This window comes from Haliaeetus albicilla, chromosome 18, assembly GCF_947461875.1.
Source record: "Haliaeetus albicilla chromosome 18, bHalAlb1.1, whole genome shotgun sequence".
Classification (NCBI taxonomy): Eukaryota; Metazoa; Chordata; class Aves; order Accipitriformes; family Accipitridae; genus Haliaeetus; species Haliaeetus albicilla.
Genome location: NC_091500.1, coordinates 4000149 through 4022458, shown reverse-complemented (window position 1 = coordinate 4022458; position 22310 = coordinate 4000149). Strand labels below are relative to the sequence as shown.

At 54.4% G+C, this 22310-nt stretch overlaps 1 protein-coding gene across 1 annotated transcript; it reads right to left on the bottom strand.

The window, feature by feature from the left end:
• Window positions 1–290: 290 nt before the first annotated feature.
• TRAM2 (translocation associated membrane protein 2) lies at window positions 291–21901 on the bottom strand. Its single transcript, XM_069805582.1, has 11 exons — window positions 21735–21901; window positions 12866–12929; window positions 10320–10429; window positions 9977–10093; window positions 8192–8250; window positions 7531–7615; window positions 7323–7393; window positions 6568–6672; window positions 6274–6432; window positions 5123–5292; window positions 291–4895 (listed from the first exon to the last, which is right to left on the bottom strand). The coding sequence occupies exons 1-11, from the start codon at window positions 21852–21854 to the stop codon at window positions 4822–4824; spliced, it is 1134 nt and encodes a 377-aa protein (XP_069661683.1). The 5' UTR covers window positions 21855–21901; the 3' UTR covers window positions 291–4821.
• Window positions 21902–22310: the final 409 nt, after the last annotated feature.

Here is a 22310-nt window from a genome sequence, read left to right as displayed (position 1 = left end):
GCACCTAAACCACATCAGATAAATTATATCCTACAAATGCCCTTATCCTCCACTCCCAACGATGAAGGCAGCCACAGATAACTAACTCAGAAGCAGCTGCCCATGCTGTAGACATGGGAAATGCAAGAATATGAACCCCAGCTGTGGGGAACACGAGGACACAAGACACTGCACCAAAGGGAACAGACTAGTCTGGTACGGCAGGAGAGAGACAAGTACGACACATGGCAGCTTGCTTTGGAAATGCAAACAGCTTAGCAGAGTGATAAAGCATCAGCGGACAGCAGCAGTGGAAGAATCTATGCCTTTTATTTATTTATTTCAGAAAAATACTTTTGTTGAGTTTACCACAAAAGTCATTTAACAACAAACAACAACAAACAAAATCCGTACAAAAACTTAAGTTGACAGGAAGAATGAAACAAACGGGATAAAATATCAGAGACTGTTACTTTCCCCCACCCCCTCCAAAATTAGGAAATTTGCACTGAAGCATAAATATGGAAGAACAGAAATTTTCCTCAAGTTCCTTTGCTGGTTTGGTCCATCGAGTTCAGCATACTCGAAGAAAAACTACGTGCCTCTGCCTGGCTTTTACAACAGCCACCCTTCCCCGCTGCCAGCAAACCCCCACACACAGCCCCAAGGCAAAGTAACAAACTTCACAGTTTGAGTATAAAGCCTGCCAAACCATCTATTACACACTCACGAAGTTTACCAGAAGGCTGTAAATCAAACCCCATAAACTCCACCTACTGTTGATGCAAGTCGGGGTCCATCTACCAAGACTTCATCTAAGGCAAGAGACAGAGGCTGCTGTAAAACCCCACGCACTGCAGCAAGGGCAGGGTAGCTACAGGCTTCAAGAGTCACTTGGAGGCAAGGGGGAGGCATCCTAGAGTAGGTGTTCTTCCCTCCAACCAGGAAGGCTACCAAAAATACATTTTAAAATGGTCATTTAAGGGTAAGGGGACCTACAGGGGAACTGGAACTTGTCTTCTTTACTACTAACCCAAATATGGTAAGTCAGAAGAAAGAATCCTAAACAAAAAACAAAAAACCCAACAAACCAACCATGCAACTGTAATGCCCCATAACATAAGTCACTCAAAAATTATATGTGAAATGCTACATCTGTTCTTCCTCTGCCCCTTTCTCTTCCCAAGCCCATTCCCCAACTATCTAAGACAAAAAGAGAGAACTGCTGCTGGTATTTCACAGCTCTTCTAGGCTAGGGCAGGAAAACAGTATGCTTCACACCAAAAATCACAGACTACTCAATCCCCGACCTTCTTAGGTTGCATAATGGACACAGACTACAAAAGCAGCCTCAAGCCCACAGGAAGGGTGCAAGCAATAGCGTTACTGGAAGTAAAGACTTGAAGTTTTCCATGGTCTCTTAACACTTTCTGCACTGTGGTGGACAAGAAATCCTGTTTGGGGCTGGGTCTTTCTGGTAGAAGACACAAGGCTTGACAAGATGGGGCATGAGAAGAGCATCCACTCGAGGAAAGTGAGCTCGCGGCATCTTTGTACGCAGAGCGGTCAATGAAAGACTGACCACTAAGGGCTTGCAATGAAAATATTCCGTTTGGGAAAGAAAAAGCTCTTTGGGCTGAAGAGAAGGCTTGGTCTGCTGAGAAATGACATGGACGTAGAAGCAGTTACTGCGGGCTTGCAGCCGAGGGATGATGCTCACACTAGAAGACAAGAGACAGAAGCAGCCTGTGGCAGCCCCTCCAACGGAGGGTGGATTGCAAACCTCTGGGATGACAGCGCATATTGCCTTACAACAAAGGCTCAGCTCAAAAAAAAAAAAAATCCTGCCACGTTTGGGTATAACAGGAGAAGGGTGGGGATTTCTGAGGACTAAATATAGGGGAGGGCAAAAAAAGCCCCATCATCTATAGGTTTAAAGAAAAAAAAGAAGAAAAAAAAAGAACACATGGAAACGTTTCAAAAACAAACTGTCCCTTTTACTGGTAGCTCTATCAAAAAGAAAACAAAAAACACATAAATGTTGCATATGTTGTACATACGTTGTAAAGAGGGAGGGCGTTCAGCTACTGATATAGTACACAGATCAAGCGTACGAGAGACTACATGGCAACATAAGGCACTTGGGATACAAAGCATAATTAGCTACTGGATGAAGACGCAGGATTGTGCAAGTGGAAAAGCTGCCTGAAGCGAAGCAGGCAGGAGGAGGAATCATTCAGCAGCCAGTTTTTGGGGGGACTGTATGTGTCACCTGTTAACAGAGCCAACACCTCGGCTGCTGCGAGGCAACGGCTTTGCAGAAAGGACCGGCTGAGGCTCGAGAGATGCCGGCCAGCAGTCGCTCTCGGAGGGCACGTGGCAGCGGATGGCTGGGGATGGGAAGAGGCAGCAGAAAGGAAAAACCTCTCACACTAGACCTTTTCCACATACTCCCTAACATAAAGCTCTTTTCCCCCTTCAATCACATTGCACCGCAAGTACTGTCGCTGCCTCTGTTTGAGCCAAAATGTGTATTATCTACCCGGCAAGGGCTATGAGGAGCAATTGCAAGATACCACCAAAGGCTCTACTCCAAAGTCTCCTTTCTCAGTTCCCCTGAAAAAGGGGAGATCCCTCTCCTGCTAATACCTCTCATTTGACGCTCAGAGGTCATGGGGCTGGAGGAACAAGTGGAATTTGATCAACTGTCCTCGTGTCCCTGCACACTTTCTCCCTCCGGTGCCCAGCATTAGCTGGGGCTCAACAAGGAGAGGGGGAGGAAAGGAAAAAAAGACACCTACAGAAGGAGGAAAAAAACCCAACCCAACTCAAAAAGGGGCAGAAAATCAACTGCCACCCGTTTCCCCAAAACACAAATGATGCAGAAGACGACCGCGCCAGCCTCAAGCTAGAATTGCACTTGGAGAGAGCCAGCGATCAGCCTCCCGAAGGGCTGAGCAAGGGGCACGCCAAGGACCGCACATGTCCCTCACCCGCAAGGAAGGTGGACCTCAATCCTGGCTTGCATATCGAAGAGCACCCCAGCTTCCCCCAACCCTCTGCCCCCTCTTTCTCGCCCAGCCAAGAGAGCATACCGCTCGCCTGCTCCTGCTGCGGCGAAGCAGAACTAAAGCTACAGCCGGCTTTGCTGCACGAGAGGCACCAACAGCAAAGCCAAGCTACAGAAACTGCCCCAGAGGAGAGCTGTGGGGTGAGAGGTGCCCGTCTACTGCACGCCTACCGAATCTAGACGGGTGCATGGCACCCTAAAGAAGCTCGACGAGCTGGCACTGACCCACGAAACCCTGGGCAGGAGATGCTGCTCCCCAGCAAAGAGGCAGCAGGGGGACCAAGCCGGTGGGATCTGGAGTTCCCACGAATCTCCTGCCAGCACATACGGGTGGCAGCGGGCAGGAGCAAGAGGAAAAGTGGTCTGCAGCAACAGATGGCCTCTGAGGTAGATTTGAGACAACTCCATCTGCCAACAGCTATGCGTCACAGGTCAGGCTTTTCCTAACATGCAAGCTGCTCCTTGCAGCCCCGGCTTCCTTCCCCTTCCCTGTCATCTCATTCACAGCTCAGAAAGGGATGAAGGGGCTAGGTTTTTTGGAAGAAACCCTGCATTTGATAGCACCTTGGGTGGATACAAGCTCTGTATCCTTTGGAAACAAAGAGTGAAGCTGGTGGCTGCCGATGGTACGGCTGCACTGGTACGGTAGGGATGAGGAAAGCTAAGGCGACAGCATGAGGGGCACAGTCCCATTGATGCGAAACCCTTTGCAACAGCCAGCTTGCTCATCTGGACGTGGTCACGAGCCATGAGAACACCAGGTCCACGAGGCACACGCAAGCTGGCAAAGGGCCTGGGCTGACAGGAGCCAGGCCAGCGCTCAGAGCAGGGCAGGACTCAAGATTTCACGTGGACCTGAGGATGCTGCTGCCCCACGACAAGGCACTGCGAGCTGCAGAGCCCCAAGCCCAGCTCTCGGGGGCTGCAAGGTCCAGAACAACTACAGGGCAGCTCACCTCCTGCAGCCAAGAGGGTAAGAGGGACCAAGCTGTACCAGAAATGCTGGGGCAAGCAAAGGCTAGAAGGCGGGTCCTGTAAGAAGAGGAACATCTCTCCCTTCTCCTCCCTTTGGAGGAACGGCTCTCCAAAACTAGCTCAAAACCAGGGCCCAGAGGAACCCCACTTAACCAGAAGTCCACCATGAGACAAGACAGAGTTGAGGTTCCTCCCTCAGACCCTGGTCTCTATTTGCAGCACCACCAGCCTGTGGCACTTGCCAAGCATTGGCCAGATGTGCCCCAGGAGAGGCTACTCTTGCCCAAGAGCATCCCCGAGCCTCAGGGTCACGGAGCCCCAGCGCATTCCCCCAGGAGCCTGTTCCCGTAACAGACATGTGGTGCCTTCAAGCTGCTGTGGCCCTGACCCTAGGGCTCAGGGAAGCACCATGGAGAGAGGGGAGGAACATGCTGTAGAATCAAAAAGGATTGTTCGGAACCACCTACGATGCATTTGTAACAATAATCCAAAATAACCAAACACTAAAATAGAAAAGAAAAAAAATTGCACACTGATTTACGATGAAACAGAGGAAGGCAAAACCGGGAGGGTTGGAAAAGGCTCCTACGAGGGGAAGGGAGCAGGGAAAGGGACCTTTTTGGTTTTATTGCAAACGGTTCAAGAGAGCAAGAAAGGAAGGGAGGAGAGCGAGAGACACCTTGGGAAGATGACCGGTTTCCAAGCTGTTCCAAGATGACGCTCGTGAGGACCGGGAGGAGGGGCTGCTGCTTAGTCCCGGTATCTCACCCTCCTCCCCAGGAGCCAAAGCCTTTCTTCTACGGTGATTTCAGCTTCTTGGTTCGCGGTGAGGTGCCGTTCTCTGCTTTCACCACTCCGTTTTCATGGTAACCTGGGGATGAAGAGAGACAACTTTGTCCCTTGCAAAGGCCAAAACCTTAACGCTCTTGGGGCTGGCCCGTAGACACAGGGAAAAACCCCCACCGTGGCATCACCCTGCTGGGGACCCCCTGCACTCAGCATAGAGCAGGAGGCACCACTGCGGCATTGAGGATGCTGAACCACAGGACCGATGCCTCCCACGGTGCCACCCCACGGTACACCGGTCCCAGCACTCACCCGAGTCCCTCTTGAGCGGCTTGGCTTGCTGCTTGGTGCCAGCAGCGGCAGCGGCTCGCTTCCGACTGCTCTGCTCGTTCCAGTACTCCCGCCAGCGCCGCAGCTGGAAGTGGATGAAGCGCCACATCACCGAAGCCTGGAAGAGGCACACCAACAGCAGCACACTCATTCTGGTAGGGGCGGAGAAGAGGCAGGCTGAGAACAGGGGAGCGAGGCCACCACCAGCCCAGCCTTCCACCCACACCGGTGCTGGTGGCCGAGGTCCCCCGGGTGGCTGCACCGAGCACTGGAGGCAGGCGCTGTCCCTCCAGCCACCATCTCTACTTTCTGCCATCCCCTGAGCTCGGGACAGCCACTTCCCTTTCCCTCCTCACTACGGAGCTCTCGGGTGCTCAGGGCATTGCTGACTCTTCAGACTTTAGGGCAGGAATGGATGAACAGGATCATCTCAACCAGCACTGCCCAAACCACAGCCTGCACACTCAAGGTAAGATGTCCCCAGCTGCTCTGTACAACTAAAAGGTGGATGTGCTTGGAAGGGAGCTAAGAAAGTCCCCCAATCCTTAGGCATGCCAGTAGTCCATGGCTTCAAAAAGCTTGGGAATGACCAGGCACCTGTCCTAGCAACTTCTGAACTGAATGTACAGCTGCTGCATGGGTGACAAAGGCTCCCAGTCTTGACAGATGGACTGCAACGCATAGGGAATGCATCCCATCCCCTGCTTCCCATGCCAACAGGCAGCAAAACACGTCCAAGCTGAAGGGAAAACTCATTTTCATTGACTGCATGCCTGTAATAGCGGTTATGAGTGCAGAAGGGAGAGCCTGCAAGCCTTTACCTGAGGTACCTGCTTCCACTCATCTGTTACACTTCACTCAAGGAACAACTTATTTGCTGGCTTTTCCCCTCTGCTGTGGCTCCGTGGCCTTTAACCCCTCCTCGCTCCTTCCACACCATCCTGTCTCGCTAGGACCTTCCCTAAAGGGAACCTAGGTCAGATCCCCACTGGCGTTTCCAAACTCAGCAAAAACCGCCCTGGGATAACACAACCAAGGAACATATGAGAGAAGTTTCCACAATTCAGTCTTCATGTGAAGGGATGCAATAAAAAAAAGAAAAAGGCAGTAGATATGGTAGGGGACATTCCTACCTGAAGAGGATATTGTTGAAGAGAAAGCTGAAGAAGTTTCCTCTCTCGGGGTTGAGGGCCTGGTTCTCCACCCGTGGCAGCCCGAAGCCGATGACCAGGATGTACAAGGTGAGGGTGAAGAGCCTGGTGACCACGAACACGACAGCCCAGACATTAAACCTGCAGGAGGGCAAGCAGAGGTGTCGGCAGAAGTAGCCTCCAGTGTTGAGCTGGAAGGTAAAAGCAAGCCCCCCGTCATGCTGACGGCTTTCCTGGGCACGGAGGATGGAAGCCGCGGCCAGCTCGCCTGCTTACAGCTTCTCGTTGTTCTCATCCGTGAAGTAGACCAGCCGGGCCATGTGGAAGAAGAATTCGGCTAAGTACTGCAACAGCAAGAGGATCAGCCCCAAGCGGGTTAAGCTAGGAGGGAAGAGAAAGAAAAATGCATCACTGGGCTGGTCAACCTCAGTCCTTCATATCCAGCGTCGGCATCTCCCCTGCCATCCCTGAGCTGCAGCACGCACCAGCCCAAAGCTGAACCTCTCTGCAGCAATTGGGGTAGGACTGGAATGGGCAAAATCCCTGTCCCCAAAACATGAAAGCAGCCCAAACCAGTAGCAGAGCTGGGACGGGTCCAACACAAAGCCCTCACCACCGGCATCGCGGCTCTGTGCACACACTCAGAGGAAGGACAAGAGCTTGCCTGCCTGTGCCATGCTGGGAGAGCACCCCAGGGTGCTTCCCACACCCAGGGGAGATGCACCCGTCAGCCTGCCTTTTGGGTCCCTGGTTAACATTTGCTTTACGACGCCCTGTGAACAGAGACCGCCTCGGCACTCACATAACACCGCTGAACTTCTTCAAAATCAGCTCTGTGGGTCTGTGAAAACTGTTTGACTAACAGCCCACAGTCGGGGGGTCAACTTCAATACCATCTGCTTTTTCAACACTCGCTTTTATTCCCTTTAAGCCCCCCGCCCCGCTGAGGCTTCCCAGGTTACTCGCACTGCAAAAGGACCCGCTCAGCCCCATCCGTGGCGCGGGACGGGACGCCGAGACAGCCGACTCACTTGAGGAGGTACGCGCCGGCGATGTGCACCAGGTAGAGCGCGATGCACCGCAACTGGCGGGGAATCTCCTCCTGGCAGGGACAGAAAGCCGCGTTAACCTCTCGCCCCTCTTCACCCGCCCTCTCCCAAAGCTCACTTTCCCCAAAGCCGGTGGGTAAACCACCTCGAGCATCCCCAGGGTGTGCGGGAGCACCCGCCTGGCTCTCACCTTGCGAACTTTTTGGAAGTAGAGCTCCGGCAGGGCATGCAGCCAGTACGCCAGCTGGCACAGGTAGAAGAACTTCACCTGGAACCTGAAACGCAGGGATGAGCCACGTGAGCCAGCCTGGAGCATGGCAGGACCCCAAGGACCCGGGCACCGGGGAAGGTGTCTGGCCACACAGCATTGGGCAATCCCTCCACCGCTTGGAAGTCATAGGATTTAGGAGGCATCATTTCTGGGCTGACATTATATGTTGAGCCCAGCTAGCCATGCCTGGAGTTTATCCAGATGCTTGTGCTGCAGTCTCCATGCTCTCAGCAAACCTCACTCTTGCAAAAACCCAAGAAGGGAGGATTATCCCCCACTTTGTTTCTACTATGAAAAATGAAAAGCAAAGAGACTTGCCCAAGGTGATGCAGGCAGGAAGCAGCCAGGATGAGTAACCAAGCCCACAGGACTTTCATCACAGAGGAAACCCTCTGCGGGCAACCCTCCAGAGCCAGAAACGAGATATCCCCCATCCCCTGGGATCTCACTGCAGTGTCCTTGCAGCAGGGTGTGTGCAAAGGGTGCTGCGCTGTCAGCACCCCACTCCCAGCCGCAGGAAAAACCATATAGAGGAAGGAAGTGGTCAGCCCAAGAACAAAATGCCCTTGCAAGTGCTTACGGAAGATAAACATGAGGGTAGTTTTCCCACAGACTTCGGGGGTTTGATATGTATCCTTCCTGAAAAAGAGAAAAGACGCAAGCCTTCAGCAGAAGAAATAGGCAGGGCACGGTTACGACGGGGTGGGCTAATGCTACAGCGAAACAGGGAACTGGGGATGACACCCGAGTCCTTTCAGCCTGCAGTAAAAACCGTGTCCCCCGCATAAGCCAGGGCTCAGCTCTCCAAAGCTCAGCTGCATTCATGGGTCTCTAGCACCCCGCTCAAGTTTCATGAGGCCCCCGTGTTTGGGGGTTGAAGGTTGCTCGCTCGGTCGCACAGAGAGCCCCAAGTTCAGGATAGGATGCTTTGGGGTTTGGGCACTGCAAGAGGGATGCTCTGGAGGCGTGGGGGTGAAATGCTGGTAGCACGGCTACTGCTGTGTGTGGCCTGGGGGGGCTTCGTCCCCACCAGCATGTCCAACCCGAGTATCACTTAAGCAAAAAAGAAGTAATTCTGAAGATAAAGGGGAACAGAAAACGCCTACAAAACCAATTTAATATGCATTGCATAGTTTAATTTTCCACCTGCCTGCATTCGCCTACAGCCTCTTGCCTTATGCTTGCAGGGCAGATTATAGGATGGGGCTCCCTTCTCGTTCCACGCTTGCACAGCTCCTGCCACAGGGGTGCTGCATTGGGCTTTGCAAAGAGATGTTGGCATGGGAAATTCATCCTGCCCACCACCTCCATGTCACCGTCATCCATACCCTGTCTGCCCTAAGCCCTTTTTTCAGTTGGGGGGGGCCAGGGGAAGTGCAAGTGCTGCAAAGGGTGACCTGCTCTGCACACGTGGGGCATTCGGGGAGCACATCACGGCAATGCAGCTTTGCACAAGAGGCTACAGCCCCACGGCTGGCAAGGGATGGGTCTGGCATTGGGTAAGGGCAGTCCAAAACCAGCGGCATCGACTGTTTTGCCAAAGCTTCCCTCCCTGCAGCCCTATGAGGCAGTAGCAGTGCCAGCAGATCCCAGAAATGCAGGCCTAGAAGGGGGTAGCGGTTTTCTAAGGGGGCTGGCAGGACCCCCCCAAGCAGTGGGGAGGGGACCTGCCCCCAAGCATCCATCCCCAACACCGCCAGGGACCACAGCTGGACCCCAATGGCCACCAGTAGCCAAGCATTGTCATCACTTCATGCTGCCAAAATAGTCAGATCTCTCCAGTGATGCCTGTTCTTCCCTCCCCCTTCCTCCCCAAAATGAAACATTTTCACTCCAAATTTTTCCCCCAGCAGTTTTGGGTTGAAACATCCCCAATGAAACCCAAGGCGTGGTGCGGTTTCCCTGCTCTCAGCAATCCCCTTCACTGCCAGCTTGCCAAGAGAAGGACCGAAAAGAGAGGGATCACAAACATCTGCCCATTAGCCCCATGACCCTGCAAGGGGCATCCAAAAACCCCAAGGCACCGAACGCAAATAAGGAGGAAAATAAGAGGCTGAGAAAGACAGGAGGTCCCAGAGCAGCAGATGGAGGTGATGGGGCCAGGCAGGATTTCTGGGATCCAGCTCCAAAAATATTTCACAGCCCATTTGCTTCTGGCTTGCATGAAGCAGGAGAAGGTTCTCCCCAAAGTGCCCTCACTCAGTGGTTGGAAAGACCCACCACCCTTGAAAACTAAACTTGCCAAAATGTGCCCATGTTGGCCCAGGGGCTGGCTGGGGACTCTCTGTTGCCATCAGGGTTTTGCGCTCCAGAAACCGCAAATCCCACCCAGGGAACCCAAAGCCCAGCTAGCCCCGTGCCTTACCGTCACCACGACGTATAAGCACCAAATCACGGAGGTGAGGTGGAAGGCAACCAGCTGTCCTGATTCATTGAACTTGCTGTGTTTGACCTTGGAGAGATGGAGACGCCTGTTGATTTTCTGGGAAGGAGCAGAGGGAGAGAAGAGGAAGAAGAAAACATGAGCCACCAGGTGAACAACCCCCCCTCCTCCTCCCCATCTCAAGCAGCCCCAGAGATGAAGGCTTCCTCATCACCACCTCAACCCCCAGACCACCCCCAGAATAGCATTTAACTGCAGCAGGACCACGGCCCCCCCCATAGTACTTGAGATATTTTGGCGACTTGAGACACCAAATGGCACTCACGTCCAGGGCGTACTCCTGCACCACCGCATGCAGGATGATGGCAATGAAGATGTAGAAGAGGATGGTGACCAGATCCGTCAGCCCATAGTGATACTGGACCAGCTCCCCATCTGCAGAGACCAAATGGTGGGTCAAATCCCCACGACCCAATTTCCAGGTAAGGGCTTAAGGGTTAGTGGGGGGGGGCTATTTCCAACACGCAGCTTGGATGGGGCCACCAGGGAGGTGGAGGCAGAGAGAGAGTTCACAACTGTGCCAGCGGCTGCAGGGCTGGAAAAAAGGGCTCTAGCCTGAGTCAGTGCATTGGCAGAGGGTGGATGGTTTCTCCTCTAGTAATTACACACCTCAAGGGAGGTGACAGGACCCTTCAAACTTCTGCCAGAGGTGAGGGGCTGGGGACAGCCCAGCTGTGGAGACAGGAATTTATCAGCCTGGAGGGACGAAGACACAGAGGCAGCACTGATGCACGTGATGGACAGGCAGAGCTTGCTCTCGCCCTCCAGGACACCCGACTGAGACCATTAGGGCTCGGGATGGGATTTCCACCCCCTCAGTTATCATCCAACACCCAGTCTCTCCCACTCACCCCTGAAAGCTGCTGGAGCAGGATTCAGCTGCCTAAACGCAGATGCCTTGTGCTATTACAAGATCTAAGACAGCAGCACGGGGCTGGCGTATGAGAAATAGGACCCACGGGAGGCCCTGCTCTTCTGGAGCAACAGGAGACCCAGCAGCGCCCAAAATACCCCAGACATCTGCATTTAGGCAACTATTTGCAGCCCTGCAGCTTATGGGCAAGAAGCAGAGTCAGGGGAAAGCTGCTATCCTCGTGGCACGCTGCAGAAAGCATCGTGATGTGAAGCTCAGCCCAACCCCAGCTGCTGCTCTCCCTTACCCTAATCCTGTCCATCCTCTCCTAATATCAATGCTGGGAAGTGACTTGTCTGTCACCGGCCCTGTTTACCCTCAAATAAAGCTTCAGTCCAGATTTCTAAGATTTATGAAATAATGAATAGATTTATGAAAACACCTGGCATAAAGATGTGAAAAAAAACCCTGGTCCTTAGGAGCCCGCCAGCTGGGTGCTGTGCAAACTCAAAGGTAAAAAAGTTGCCTGTATCACAGAGCCCATAATCCCAGATAAAGAATTGCAAGACTAAAGAAAATAACATTATGCACATGTGCGACTGCTCTGCTTCCTCTCCTCTCTCTAGGGCATTTCAGAAGCTGCTCTAGCAGGAGCCGTACGTGTGCTGAGCATGGGAGATGAGAGCGAGATCTGCCGACCAACGGGCAACAGCATCCTTGTTGTGAGGGATGCGAGACAGCCTTGGAATAATTCAGGTGAGTGATAACCCTTCCTCTGAGCAAGCTTGCTGCACCAAGGTCTCTCTCTCCATGGCATCAGCTAGCTCATGCCCTATATTGATACCCCAATACCTGGTCCTGGTGAGATGGTTATGTGCCCCCCCACTGCGAGATTTTTGGTATCAGAAGAGAATAAATCACTTCATGCAACAGCAGCAAAAGTTGTCTGGGCTGTGCCATAGGGAAGCGTGGGCCACAGTTTAATCTGGAAGCTGGATGATTTCTTCAACCATAATGTTCAAAGATTTTAAGGGCAGACCTTTTATCTTCCACATGTCTGCCTCATCCTAGTTTCAGTAATCCCAGCAACCCCGCTCTTCCCTTGGGTGATTACTTAAACACTTCTAATTAACTGCAGTTTTTCTGCCACCAAGCCAGGCTCTGTGCCCTGGGCGTTTGGCTCATGCTGAGCCCAGGGCTTTACCCAAACCACCTCCTGCTGCCCCCCACGCCGGTGCCCAGATTGCTGCCAGCCCCAGAGGGGCTCTTGCCTAGGAAGGTAGCTACTAGCAGCCAAAATGTAAGCAGGGACCGAGCCTCCAGCTGCCTCCTGGCTGGGAGATGGGGCACATCCTCTGGTCCGTCAGGCTCAGACATGCCCCAGCTCTGAGCCTCCTTGAATTACTCTCCATGTGCATCAGGACCATAAGCTGCCTGAAGCAGGGATGCTGTGCACCACGTGCATCTCCACACCCTCACCTCGTGCCATCTTCAATAAACAAAGCAAGACGGGAATTATCTGCACAGCCCATGCTGCTTAGCAAAGAGCTAAATCCCTCCTGCTCCTCGGCAGGGCACAGAGTTACTCTGGGCATGCAATCAGGCAATTTGATCTTGCCTGACCAGACTTGGAGGAGCATCCGCACCCTGCAGAGCACACGGAGCAGTCTGACCATGGCAGAAACAGGGTAGAGAGGAAGCCCTAAAACCCCCTGGAAAGCATTTCTTCCCAACCACGGCAGCACGAGGGCTGGCAGACACAATCAGCATGCTCTGAGCCACTCAAACTTTGCTTTTCCCCCACATATCTTATTTTTTAAATCTCCTTTACTACCAGACAAGGGCCTGAGCAGTGTGCATCAGTAGAGGGTAAGCCCAGGCCAGCCAGCAGCAAGGGTTTGGGGCAGACCACGACTCGACCCTCCCCTTGGGGTATCCGCAGCAGAAGCATCTCTTACCTGCTGTAGGCACACTAACATTATACTGAGGTAAGATAAACAGGAAGGCAGTCTTGGCTGTAACCTGTCAAAGACACACAGAGGAGAAAAAAAAGCAGATCAGCTGTTGAATCCATTCTTCTGCCACCATTTACTCCCCTTTCCTACCGTGCTGGGAAAGGAAAATCGTCCAGGCAGATGTGCAGGCATCAGCCTCGCTCACAGAAATGCCCTTCAGCAAGGAGATTGCTAGGGAAGAGGTTTGCCAACAGGGACTTGCGATTTGGGAAGGAGAAAGGGATATATAAGAGAGGAAGAAACCTGGAAAAGCAATGCCGCTGTAAAAGCCACCAGCCAGCCTGACAGGGGAAGCTCCCCTCTTCCCCTCGAGGATAAGCATCCCTCCAGTAGCATAGACCATCATCACGTGCGACCTGCTGCTCAGGGGACACCAAGAGCCCAACCCAGCAGGTCATTTGCAGTAATTAAAACCCATCCCTCATTCCCATCCACTCTGGACAGCCACACCAGGAGCCCAGCCCAGGTAGGGATGGCAGCACCCGAGCAAGCTCAAGCCCCATGGGCTACGCATTGATTTAGCCCCCGCATCTTTGCGGAGACTCCTCTAATAACAGCAGCCACGAGAATGGTGAGGCCAGACCCCTTTAGAGACCATGCAGGCGCTCATGAGGATCTCACAGGGCAGGGGAAAAGCAGCTCTGGCAAAAGAGCTGAACCTCGTGCTGGGAACAAGATCCCAGCCACATGTCCGGCATCACAGCCTGGCCCAAAAAGGGGGGGGAAAAAAAAAAAAGCAAAAAAAAAAGCCTGAGATGAGACATCAGGCCCCCTGCAAACCAGGGCTGTGCTGCTCGCTCTTAATTTATTGCTTTTAATTCAAGGGAACGATCCTCCGAGCAGTGAAGCAGGAGGCTTTGTGGGGACAGAGCAGAGCATCCCATCCCAGTGCATCTGCAGGATACCCCAAAGCAGCATCTCCAAGACCAACGCACCCCTGAGCCAGAGCCACAGCAAATTCCAGTGCACAGATGTCTGACGCCAAACACGCCTTCATCCCACCCAACCCCACACTGGCAGCAGGTCACCAGAGATTTCTACCTTTCTGATGGCTCCTCAGCCACCCCCCAACGCTTCGCGAGTGCCCAACCTCATATGCAACCAGCCAAAAAACCTCCCGTGCCCGTCAAACACCGATGGAGATGAGCTGCGTTTTGCACAGACGTAGCTGCAACTGTTTTGGAGCTGCAGGCTATTAAAAACCCGGCTGGAAATATTGCTTCATGTCTTGCGGGACATAGCTGCGTGGGGGACACAGGGGCTTTGCCAAGTGTTCCCATCCTGCCCCCCTGAGCATTGAGCAACCGGCCAGCGGCTCTGCTCTGCCAGCACAAGCGGTGCTACCCATCTTCTTGCAGCCCTGGCTGCAGGACAGTAAACTCCGTGGCACGTTTTCCTGATGTTTGGGGATTTGTTTTTTGGTTTTAGGTTTTTTTTTTTTCCCACTTAAAAAAAGAAATCCTGTATGTTGGGCTCTGCTTGAGGAGTAGATGCTAGAAGCTCTCTGCCAAGGGAGATGGAGACCACGGGCAGAGTTTGGGGTGGTAATGGAAAAAGTGCATCGCCTGGCCTCAAGCGGGCTTAAGCAGACAATTCTGGCTCTTGCAAACCTTGCTGGCTAGGAAAGCTAAGTTGCTTCATCCCAGAGCAGTACAGCACAACCAGGACCTGGACTTTACATCCAAACCTCATCACAAGCTGGCGCAGGGCATGAAACAAATACACGAACCCAGCGGTGGCTGTGATGCTGCAGGGATGGGTGGCCGTGTCATGGATGTGCTGATGGCAGCAGGCACTGTAGTTTTTATGTCTTACCCAAGTGCCTGGCTGACATCCAGAGGTGTGAACATCTGGAAACAAGACATCATCTCCACATGATGTCTCCTAACCTGCTGGAGGGGCCACAAGCCAGACTTGTGGGTCTGAGAAAATGACCCCGGAGCATCTCCGGGGTGGGGAGCGATGCCTGCATGGTGCTCAGCCCTGACACTGTTTGCGAGGACTCTCCTGATCTTTTCTGGAAGGCCTGGTAGGAAGGTTTCCTCTATAGATACTTGAGGATCAATCAATGCTTTGTCCCATCTCCACACCTGCCTTTGCTTCCCATGGACCAGAGGACTACCAGCAGCTTCAGAGGCAACCTCTGCACCTCTTCACCCCTCCACCTTTCATTACAGAGATGTAGCGGGTTGTTTTCTAAAGCCTCCGTAAAATGTTTCACAGCCTAAGATAAATCCAACCTCCTGGACATAGGCAAACTCTGGACAGACCGATTTCCAGAGAAGAACTGCCTCCCTCCTCCACCTGATGGATGGGAAGCCCAGGCACACACCTGCAGTCACTCACCAAGGGCCACAGCAGCAGCTTCGGGGGCCAAATCTGAACTTTTGGGTGTCCGACCTCCCTATCCACCCCTGGGCATCTCACAGACTTGACATGGAGGGAAAGTCTCTTGGGCACCAAAGGTGTTCCTTTCTCCTGCAACTGGTCGGCAAGTATTCACGCTGACCACGGAAACATCTGAACGCGTGCAGGATTTCACCCTTTGCCCTGGCGCAGTCCCCACACATGCTGTGGGAACCAGCAGGACTTTAACGGCCAAGGCAGCATTTTCAGAGGTTGGTCCTTGGGCTTTCCAAGGGCTCAAAAGACTGCTTGCATCTCATTTTGTGAGCGCTTGCACCTCCATGCTTTCCTCGCTGCAATCACACGAGAAACCCAGAACAACGCACTTATCATCTGGCTTAGCTCTGTTCTCCAAGACCCACCACCCACCAGGGTCCTGATCATGCCCCACACCCTTGGCTGGGTCACCTCCACCTCCCTGCCCCCACCACAAGGACATCTCATTTCAGATAGGAAAAGAGTCGTTTACAGCAGCTGAGGCCGCTGGAGCATGAAACACACGGGACAAACCACCTTGAGCAGGACACTGGTGACACCACTCCATCCTTGAAGGTGGAGGACACCCTGCACGTCCACAGAAGGACACGCGTCTTTTTGCCATTGCTGACAACGCACACCTTGCCAGAGGGCACGGAGGGACAGGCCACTCGACCGAGGTCCTAGCTGAGCTCCATCAAGTGAACATCAGGCTCCAAAATCCCACCGCTATAGCCGTAACCTCCACAGCATCCCCTCTGCCACGTCAACCGGGAGCGCTCATGGTGCGCCCATTGCTATACAGCCTTGCGTAGCATATAGAGACAGAAACACCCAGGCTTCCTTGGCTCGGGAAGGAGCGACGAACACCGGGAATGGCGAAACTTTAGAGCTCGCATCGAGCATTTTGCAGGCGGCCAGAGAAAGGAGAAGTTTGTAACGGGAAGAGCAACGTGAGGATTATTCAGAGGCACAAGACGCTCGCTGTCTGTTTGCTCTGAAACAAGATGCTGGTATGGGAGAGGAAGCACCAGGCACGCTCCTGCCTTGCGGGGCAGCGAGCAGAGCTGGAGCTGCCGCAAAACTGCTGCAGGAGGGGGCAGAATCGGGCCTCTCCAGGTATTATTGTATTTTTTTGGTCATGCTGTGGGGCCACCTCCTCAACCTGCTTCTTTGGTTTTCCCCTCTTATCTCCAGCCTTTTCTCAAGGCAGCCAGAAGTCCAAATCCTACAGAGCATCACCGTGACTCGGGAAGGGATTTTTATACGGTGGGAGAGGGATTTGTCTGCGTGGGACGAGCTGAGTGGGGACTGTATAGGAAAGGCTGTATATTCCTCATTCGTTCCTTGCCCTGCATTAACGGCACCTCTGTGCAACTCACCACTGCCCAAGGGGTGAAGGAGATGTTCCCCAGCCCAGCATCATCCTGCCTTGCATGAGGGATGTGCCTGAACCAGCTAAATTTGGGAAGCAGTTGTCCCAGGGGCTCTCTACAGCCAAGCAGAGGGAACAGCATCTTCAGCAGCAAGTGGGTTTCTGGTGGTTAATGACAGACGCTAACCCGAGGACCAAAGGGCAGCTGGATGGTGAAGAGGCAAAACTCAACGTGTTCATCAAGACCACAGTTTCCTGCCATGCTCAGAGCAGCCAGGACAGGGCTCGGGCTGAAACCTGGACAGGCTGTTTCTCATGGAGAAATGCAGCTAGAAATCAAATCAGCGCATCCACCTCACAGTCCTCGATGGCAGGGCACTGGATAAAGCCAAACGATCCCAGCACTACTATGCATTTACTATGCATCTACTATCCACCACTATGCATCTACTCCTTGATAATGCGGTGACCAGGAAAATTCACACCCCCGCTGGCCTGGAGTTTGCTTCCTAATACAAAGCAGCAAAGCTCCCCCCACCCTTTTTAGAAGATGCTGGTTTTTTCCCTGCCACAAAACGCTGTAAGAGTCCAAACCAAAATTCCAATTCCGCTTTTGCAGGCACGCAAGCAGCTTTTAAAAAAGCCATCTAAGCACACGCACCCAGGCAGCTTAGCACCTCTCCCAAAATCTACCTGCTGCGACTCTCAAACCCTAATATTTTCAGAAGCGAGGGATAATTTTTAAGCATCCTTCGCAGAGAGGTACCGGGTCACTCTATGAAACCCAGTTCCCTTCCCAAAAGCCTCAGCCCAGCAGGATTTGCAGAGTCCGCGCTGTCTTCAGCCCAGCCGGGAGCCCCCAGGCACACAGCCATCCCCACAGCTCTGCTCGGGTTCAAACAGCTTCGGAGGAAGGAAACGGCTCCAAACCTCTGGCAGGGGAGGCTGGGGGAGTTTCTGCAGTCTGAGCCGGGAAAATATTTCCAGGGCTTGAAAAACAACTCAAACTAATTAAAGATAAAATGCTGTCTGAAGGCTTTTCTCACAACTTAGGTTGTTTTCCCCCCTCCCCACCAGCTGGAGTGTTTATTGAAAGAAAAACTTGTTGATCCACGGTACGGACTGACACAGGCTCTATATGTAAACTAAAGACCAAACTTTGGACCAAAGCCTTTAAAAGTAAACAGCTAGCTTCGACAAAAAACCCTCCCCGAGGGCGGCGCAGCCCCTCTGCTCCCACAGACACACTCGTCCCCCAGCACGACACGATTATCATCGCCTCACGCTCCCTCCTGTTTATTCCTTTTTTAAAAGCAGACTTCAATTCTGTTTCCCCCCACCCCCTTCCTCCAACTCTTCAGCCCCCAAGCCGCCCACGTGCCTCAGTTCCCACATCTGGCAAAGACCAGGGGAGGCAGAAACACGGTTTGTTTTCCCTCGATAACGATGGGAAGGCCTTAATTTTTGCAGAGTACTACGGAGGGGACCGGGGAGGGGAAAGTATATTTAGCAGGAAGCCTAGAAATAGCAGCTCATTCGTCAGCCGCCTTCGTTTGACAGTGTCACAACCCAGTGTTTGGGAGACCGTGACTCACTGCCACGGCTCTGCGCACAGAGGAAAGCCCAACAAGGGCACAGCATCTCTTACAATATAATGTTTTATAACTTTATTACCATCACAGCATGCATAAGCATCAGGAGCTGTCCTCTGCTTGGCCCGTGAGCTTGTGGCAGCCAGTTCTGGGCATAAAGGAGAAATAAGACTGAGCCTCAGTTTCCCCATCTTACAGAGGTTATGACAGCAGCCCCCGCCTAATATAGAAGCCCCCCCAAAACCAGCAAGGTCTCCCCAAAACTCAACCCACACGGAGGCTGACCGATCCGACACCGTGCACAGGAGCCGTCCCAGATGGGACACAAGTCGCTGGGCAGCTCCAGGTTAAACCCAGCATGGCCTCGGCTTCATTTTTCTGCAAAGCAGGGTGGAAAAAGATATGCAAAGCAATTTCTGCACAAGGATGGAGAGCACCTGTTTCGCATTTCTATACGCAGTCACTTAAAATGGGTTTTGACCCAAAAAAAAGGGGAGATTTTTCTTTCCAGGCTCCAGCCCGCTTGTGGATGGAGCGGCCACGCACACGCAGCAAAATCCCTCCCTGGCACCACGCAGATGTGCAGCGGGTGTGTTTTCACACCCTGAAGGCTTAGGGCTGGCCAGAAAGACAGAAATCCCCAGTGCCCAGCTCAGGATGCCTCCTTTTGGGGGGGCCCCCTCCAAGCCCTGGGCTTCCCTCCCTAAGCAATACCACGATCAACTAAAACGCACACAACGCTCGAATAATCAAGTCCAACGCACCTGTAACACGGACCAGCAGCCTCGTGCCACGCTCGGTGCCCTCAAATCCCCTCCCTGGAGCCAGGACGGCATTTTAGCGACGCAGCCGGCAGCGAAGCCGGGCATCAAGTGAGATGCAAAAGGTATTTCCATTGCGAGTGGTACCTTCTCCCTGCCACGGAGAAATTACCGGGCTGGCGGAGCCCATTGATCCGTTCGGATAGGGAAGAAGTTGCGCGCCCAGAAGGATGCTCCAGGCTTACCTCGCGCCGTGCTTGGGGACGGGGAGACCCGTGGCAGCCCTCGAGCATCACCGCGAGCAGGGTGCCAAAGCGAGCAAGCACTCAACTCCCGGGGACCGCCTGGGAAAAGGTTAAAAATCCTCCACAAAGAAACCTCCCCTGCAGGAAACGACCTATTGTGAGCAGGATTCGGCCCTTTCCGCTGGGCTTAGCCGTGGCCACCGGCATCAGGGAAGATGGGAGCCCGGTGCTGGGGTGGGAAGCTGGGAAGCAGGGCACGGAGGAGGAAGAGGAGGAGAAGGGATGGGGACATGTCCTCCCCACCATCGCAGAGGAGGTGCTGAAAAGGTGTAGAAAGGTAGAAATACCTGAGCTGCCACCAAAACTCGCTGTAGAGGTGGTGCAAATGGGAATGGATGGTTTGGAGGGCTGGGGAAGAGCAGAGCCCGATTTCTCCTCCAGGTGAAAAGAAAGCAGAAAGAATAAATAAAATAAAATAAAATAACCACAAGGACCAAAAAAGTTGTCCTAAACCCTATGCCAAGGGGAAGACGAGGGCACATGCTACCAAGCAGGGACGCAGCCCAGTGGCGCAGAAAGAGCACCGAAAGTCACCCCAGCACGGCGAGCACCGTCCCCCCCGAGGTCTGCCGTGAGAGCGGTGGCACCAGCAGAAAACAGCTGCCTCTCAGCAACCAGGGGAAATTTAACTAAAAAACATATTAAAAAAACTAATCAGGAACACCACAAAACCCACCCTGCCACCACCTCCATGGGGCGGGGGGGGTTCATCGCATCGCATTCCAAAACCGCCCTCGGAGCATCGTGTCAACCAAAAGCCCTCGCAGCAGCGAGCCCAGGTACCACCTCTCTGGGACGGGGTTCCCAGCATGCAACCGCAGGCACCAGCACCCCAAAAAAAAACCAGCTGCGGGGAGAAACCCTGACAGAGATGCAACCTCAGTGACTTTTTTTTTTTTTTTTTTTAAAGTACAGCTACGAAACTTTGCAGCATTTGCATGTGGTTTTGGAATACAGCTGGCCCTCTTGGGTTAGTTTTGAAACCCCTCTGACCCTTAAATAAATATATATATGCGCAAGCACATCAAAAGGGTTTTGTGTACTGGAAGCGACTCGCTCATTCAATGCATTTGCAGAAAAAAAATAAAGGCGGGGGGGTGGATAGAGAAAAAAAGAAGGGGGCTGCCACCGGGAGGGTATTAAGGAAATGGATTTCCTCTTCTTGCGATTTGCTACAGAAGGAGCCTTTCCTCCTCCACCAGGCCCCCCGGCCACCCCTTTCCCGTCCAGATTTTGCTTTGAAACGTGGCACTGCGCTGAAGGGGAGGGTTTGTGCGCGGGGAAGCGGGCGGGAGTTTTGGGGGGTGGAGGGGGGGGTCCGATCCGGCTGAGCTGCTGACCACGGCTCGCAGCCACCCGAGGTGCCTCCGCTTTGGGTGCCCAGAGCTGAGCGAAGCTGCACGGCGGTGGCCTCCAGCCCTCCCTTGTCTCCTCCCCAAAAGAGGAGAGGAAAAAGCAAGCTGGGAGGGAAGGAGAGGGAGCAGGGGGAACGCGGCATTCCCGGCATGGCTCCGTATGGCGCTGGGGCGGTGGCGGGGCAGCGGCCTTCCCGGGGGGCTCCGGTCACCCCGGCGGGGCGAAGGTTTTCGGCGGAGAAGCCGGGGATGCTTTTTCACGACCCGTGGCAGAGCGGGATGGCCGGGATGGGGAAAAAGCCGGGGAGCTGCTGGTGTCTGCACGAGGCCCAGGAGCTCCCGGTGCTCGTCCCACGGTGCGGGGTCAGCGGGCTGCGGAGAAAACAACTGGAAAAGGGCTAACGTTATAAAAAAAAAAAAAAGCAAAAAAATACCACCACCCCCCGCCAACTTTTCCAATAACTGGAAATATCAGTGAGGGCTTGACTTGTGGCCGATGTACCCCTCCGTGGTTGGGAAGCGGCGCGGGGCAGGAGCAGCGGTGGGGTTTGCGGGAGAAGGGGGTTCCCCCTTTCTGCAGCTGGGGACCCCAGGGCAGGGCTGTGGGTGACAGAAGGATGTGCCACCCCCCCCCAAAACCCAGTGCCGGGTTGGGTGCCTACTGGGATTTTCTTCTGGGGGGAAAGACACCTCTGTGCTGGTAGGAGATGGGGAATGAATGGGGTGGCACTCTGCACCCCTAGATGGAGGGGGGGGGTATCCCAGAGCCCCCTCCCCAAGAGGGATGGGGCCACTCAAGAGGGATGGGGTCACTTCGCTGGGGTGCAGCACCCTGAGCAGAGACGATACCGGGTGGGTGGTGGTGGGGGGGAACCCCTTGAAGCAAAGCGGGGGGCACCCGGGTGGGTGGGGGGACGCACCCGGGACACCCCGTCCACAGAGGGGGTGTACACGGGAGGGACGGACGGACACACACACACAGAGCCGGTCCCGGGTGGGGGGGGGGGGGCCGGGACACGCACACGGCCACGCACACTCTCACCTCGAACATGAGGGCGATGAGGACGCTGAGCACCAGGCAGAAGCCGATGTCGGCGTGGTTGTGGATGAGGAACTCCTGGCTGAAGAGCGGGTGGCTCTTGGCCCGCCGGCGGAAGGCCATGGCCGCGGGGGGGGGGGGGGGGGGGTGCGGGACCAGGGGAGGGGGCTGCGGAGCGGGGGGGCTGCGGAGCGGGGGGCGAACCGCCGCCCCGCAAACTTCCCCGGGCCCCCCGCGCAACTTCGCGGAGAAAAACCAGCGCGACCGCCCCGCGCAGGCGCCGCGCACCGCCCCGCCGCCTCGCACCGCCCCCGGCCCCGCTCCCCGCCCCGGGCCGCCGCCGCCGCCGCCCCGCGCACGCCCCGGGTGTCCGCGGCTTGGCGGGGGGGGGACACGGACACCCCGCCGGCTTCGGCAGCCGCCTCCCATCCGCACGCAGCCGCGGCTGCACCCACCTTTTCTGCCTGGCTGGGCGCCCGCCCGCACCGGCACCCACCCACCGTGTGTGTCCGGGCACCCACCCGCATCTGCACCCACCCACCGTGTGTGTCTGGGCACCCACCCGCATGGGCACCCACC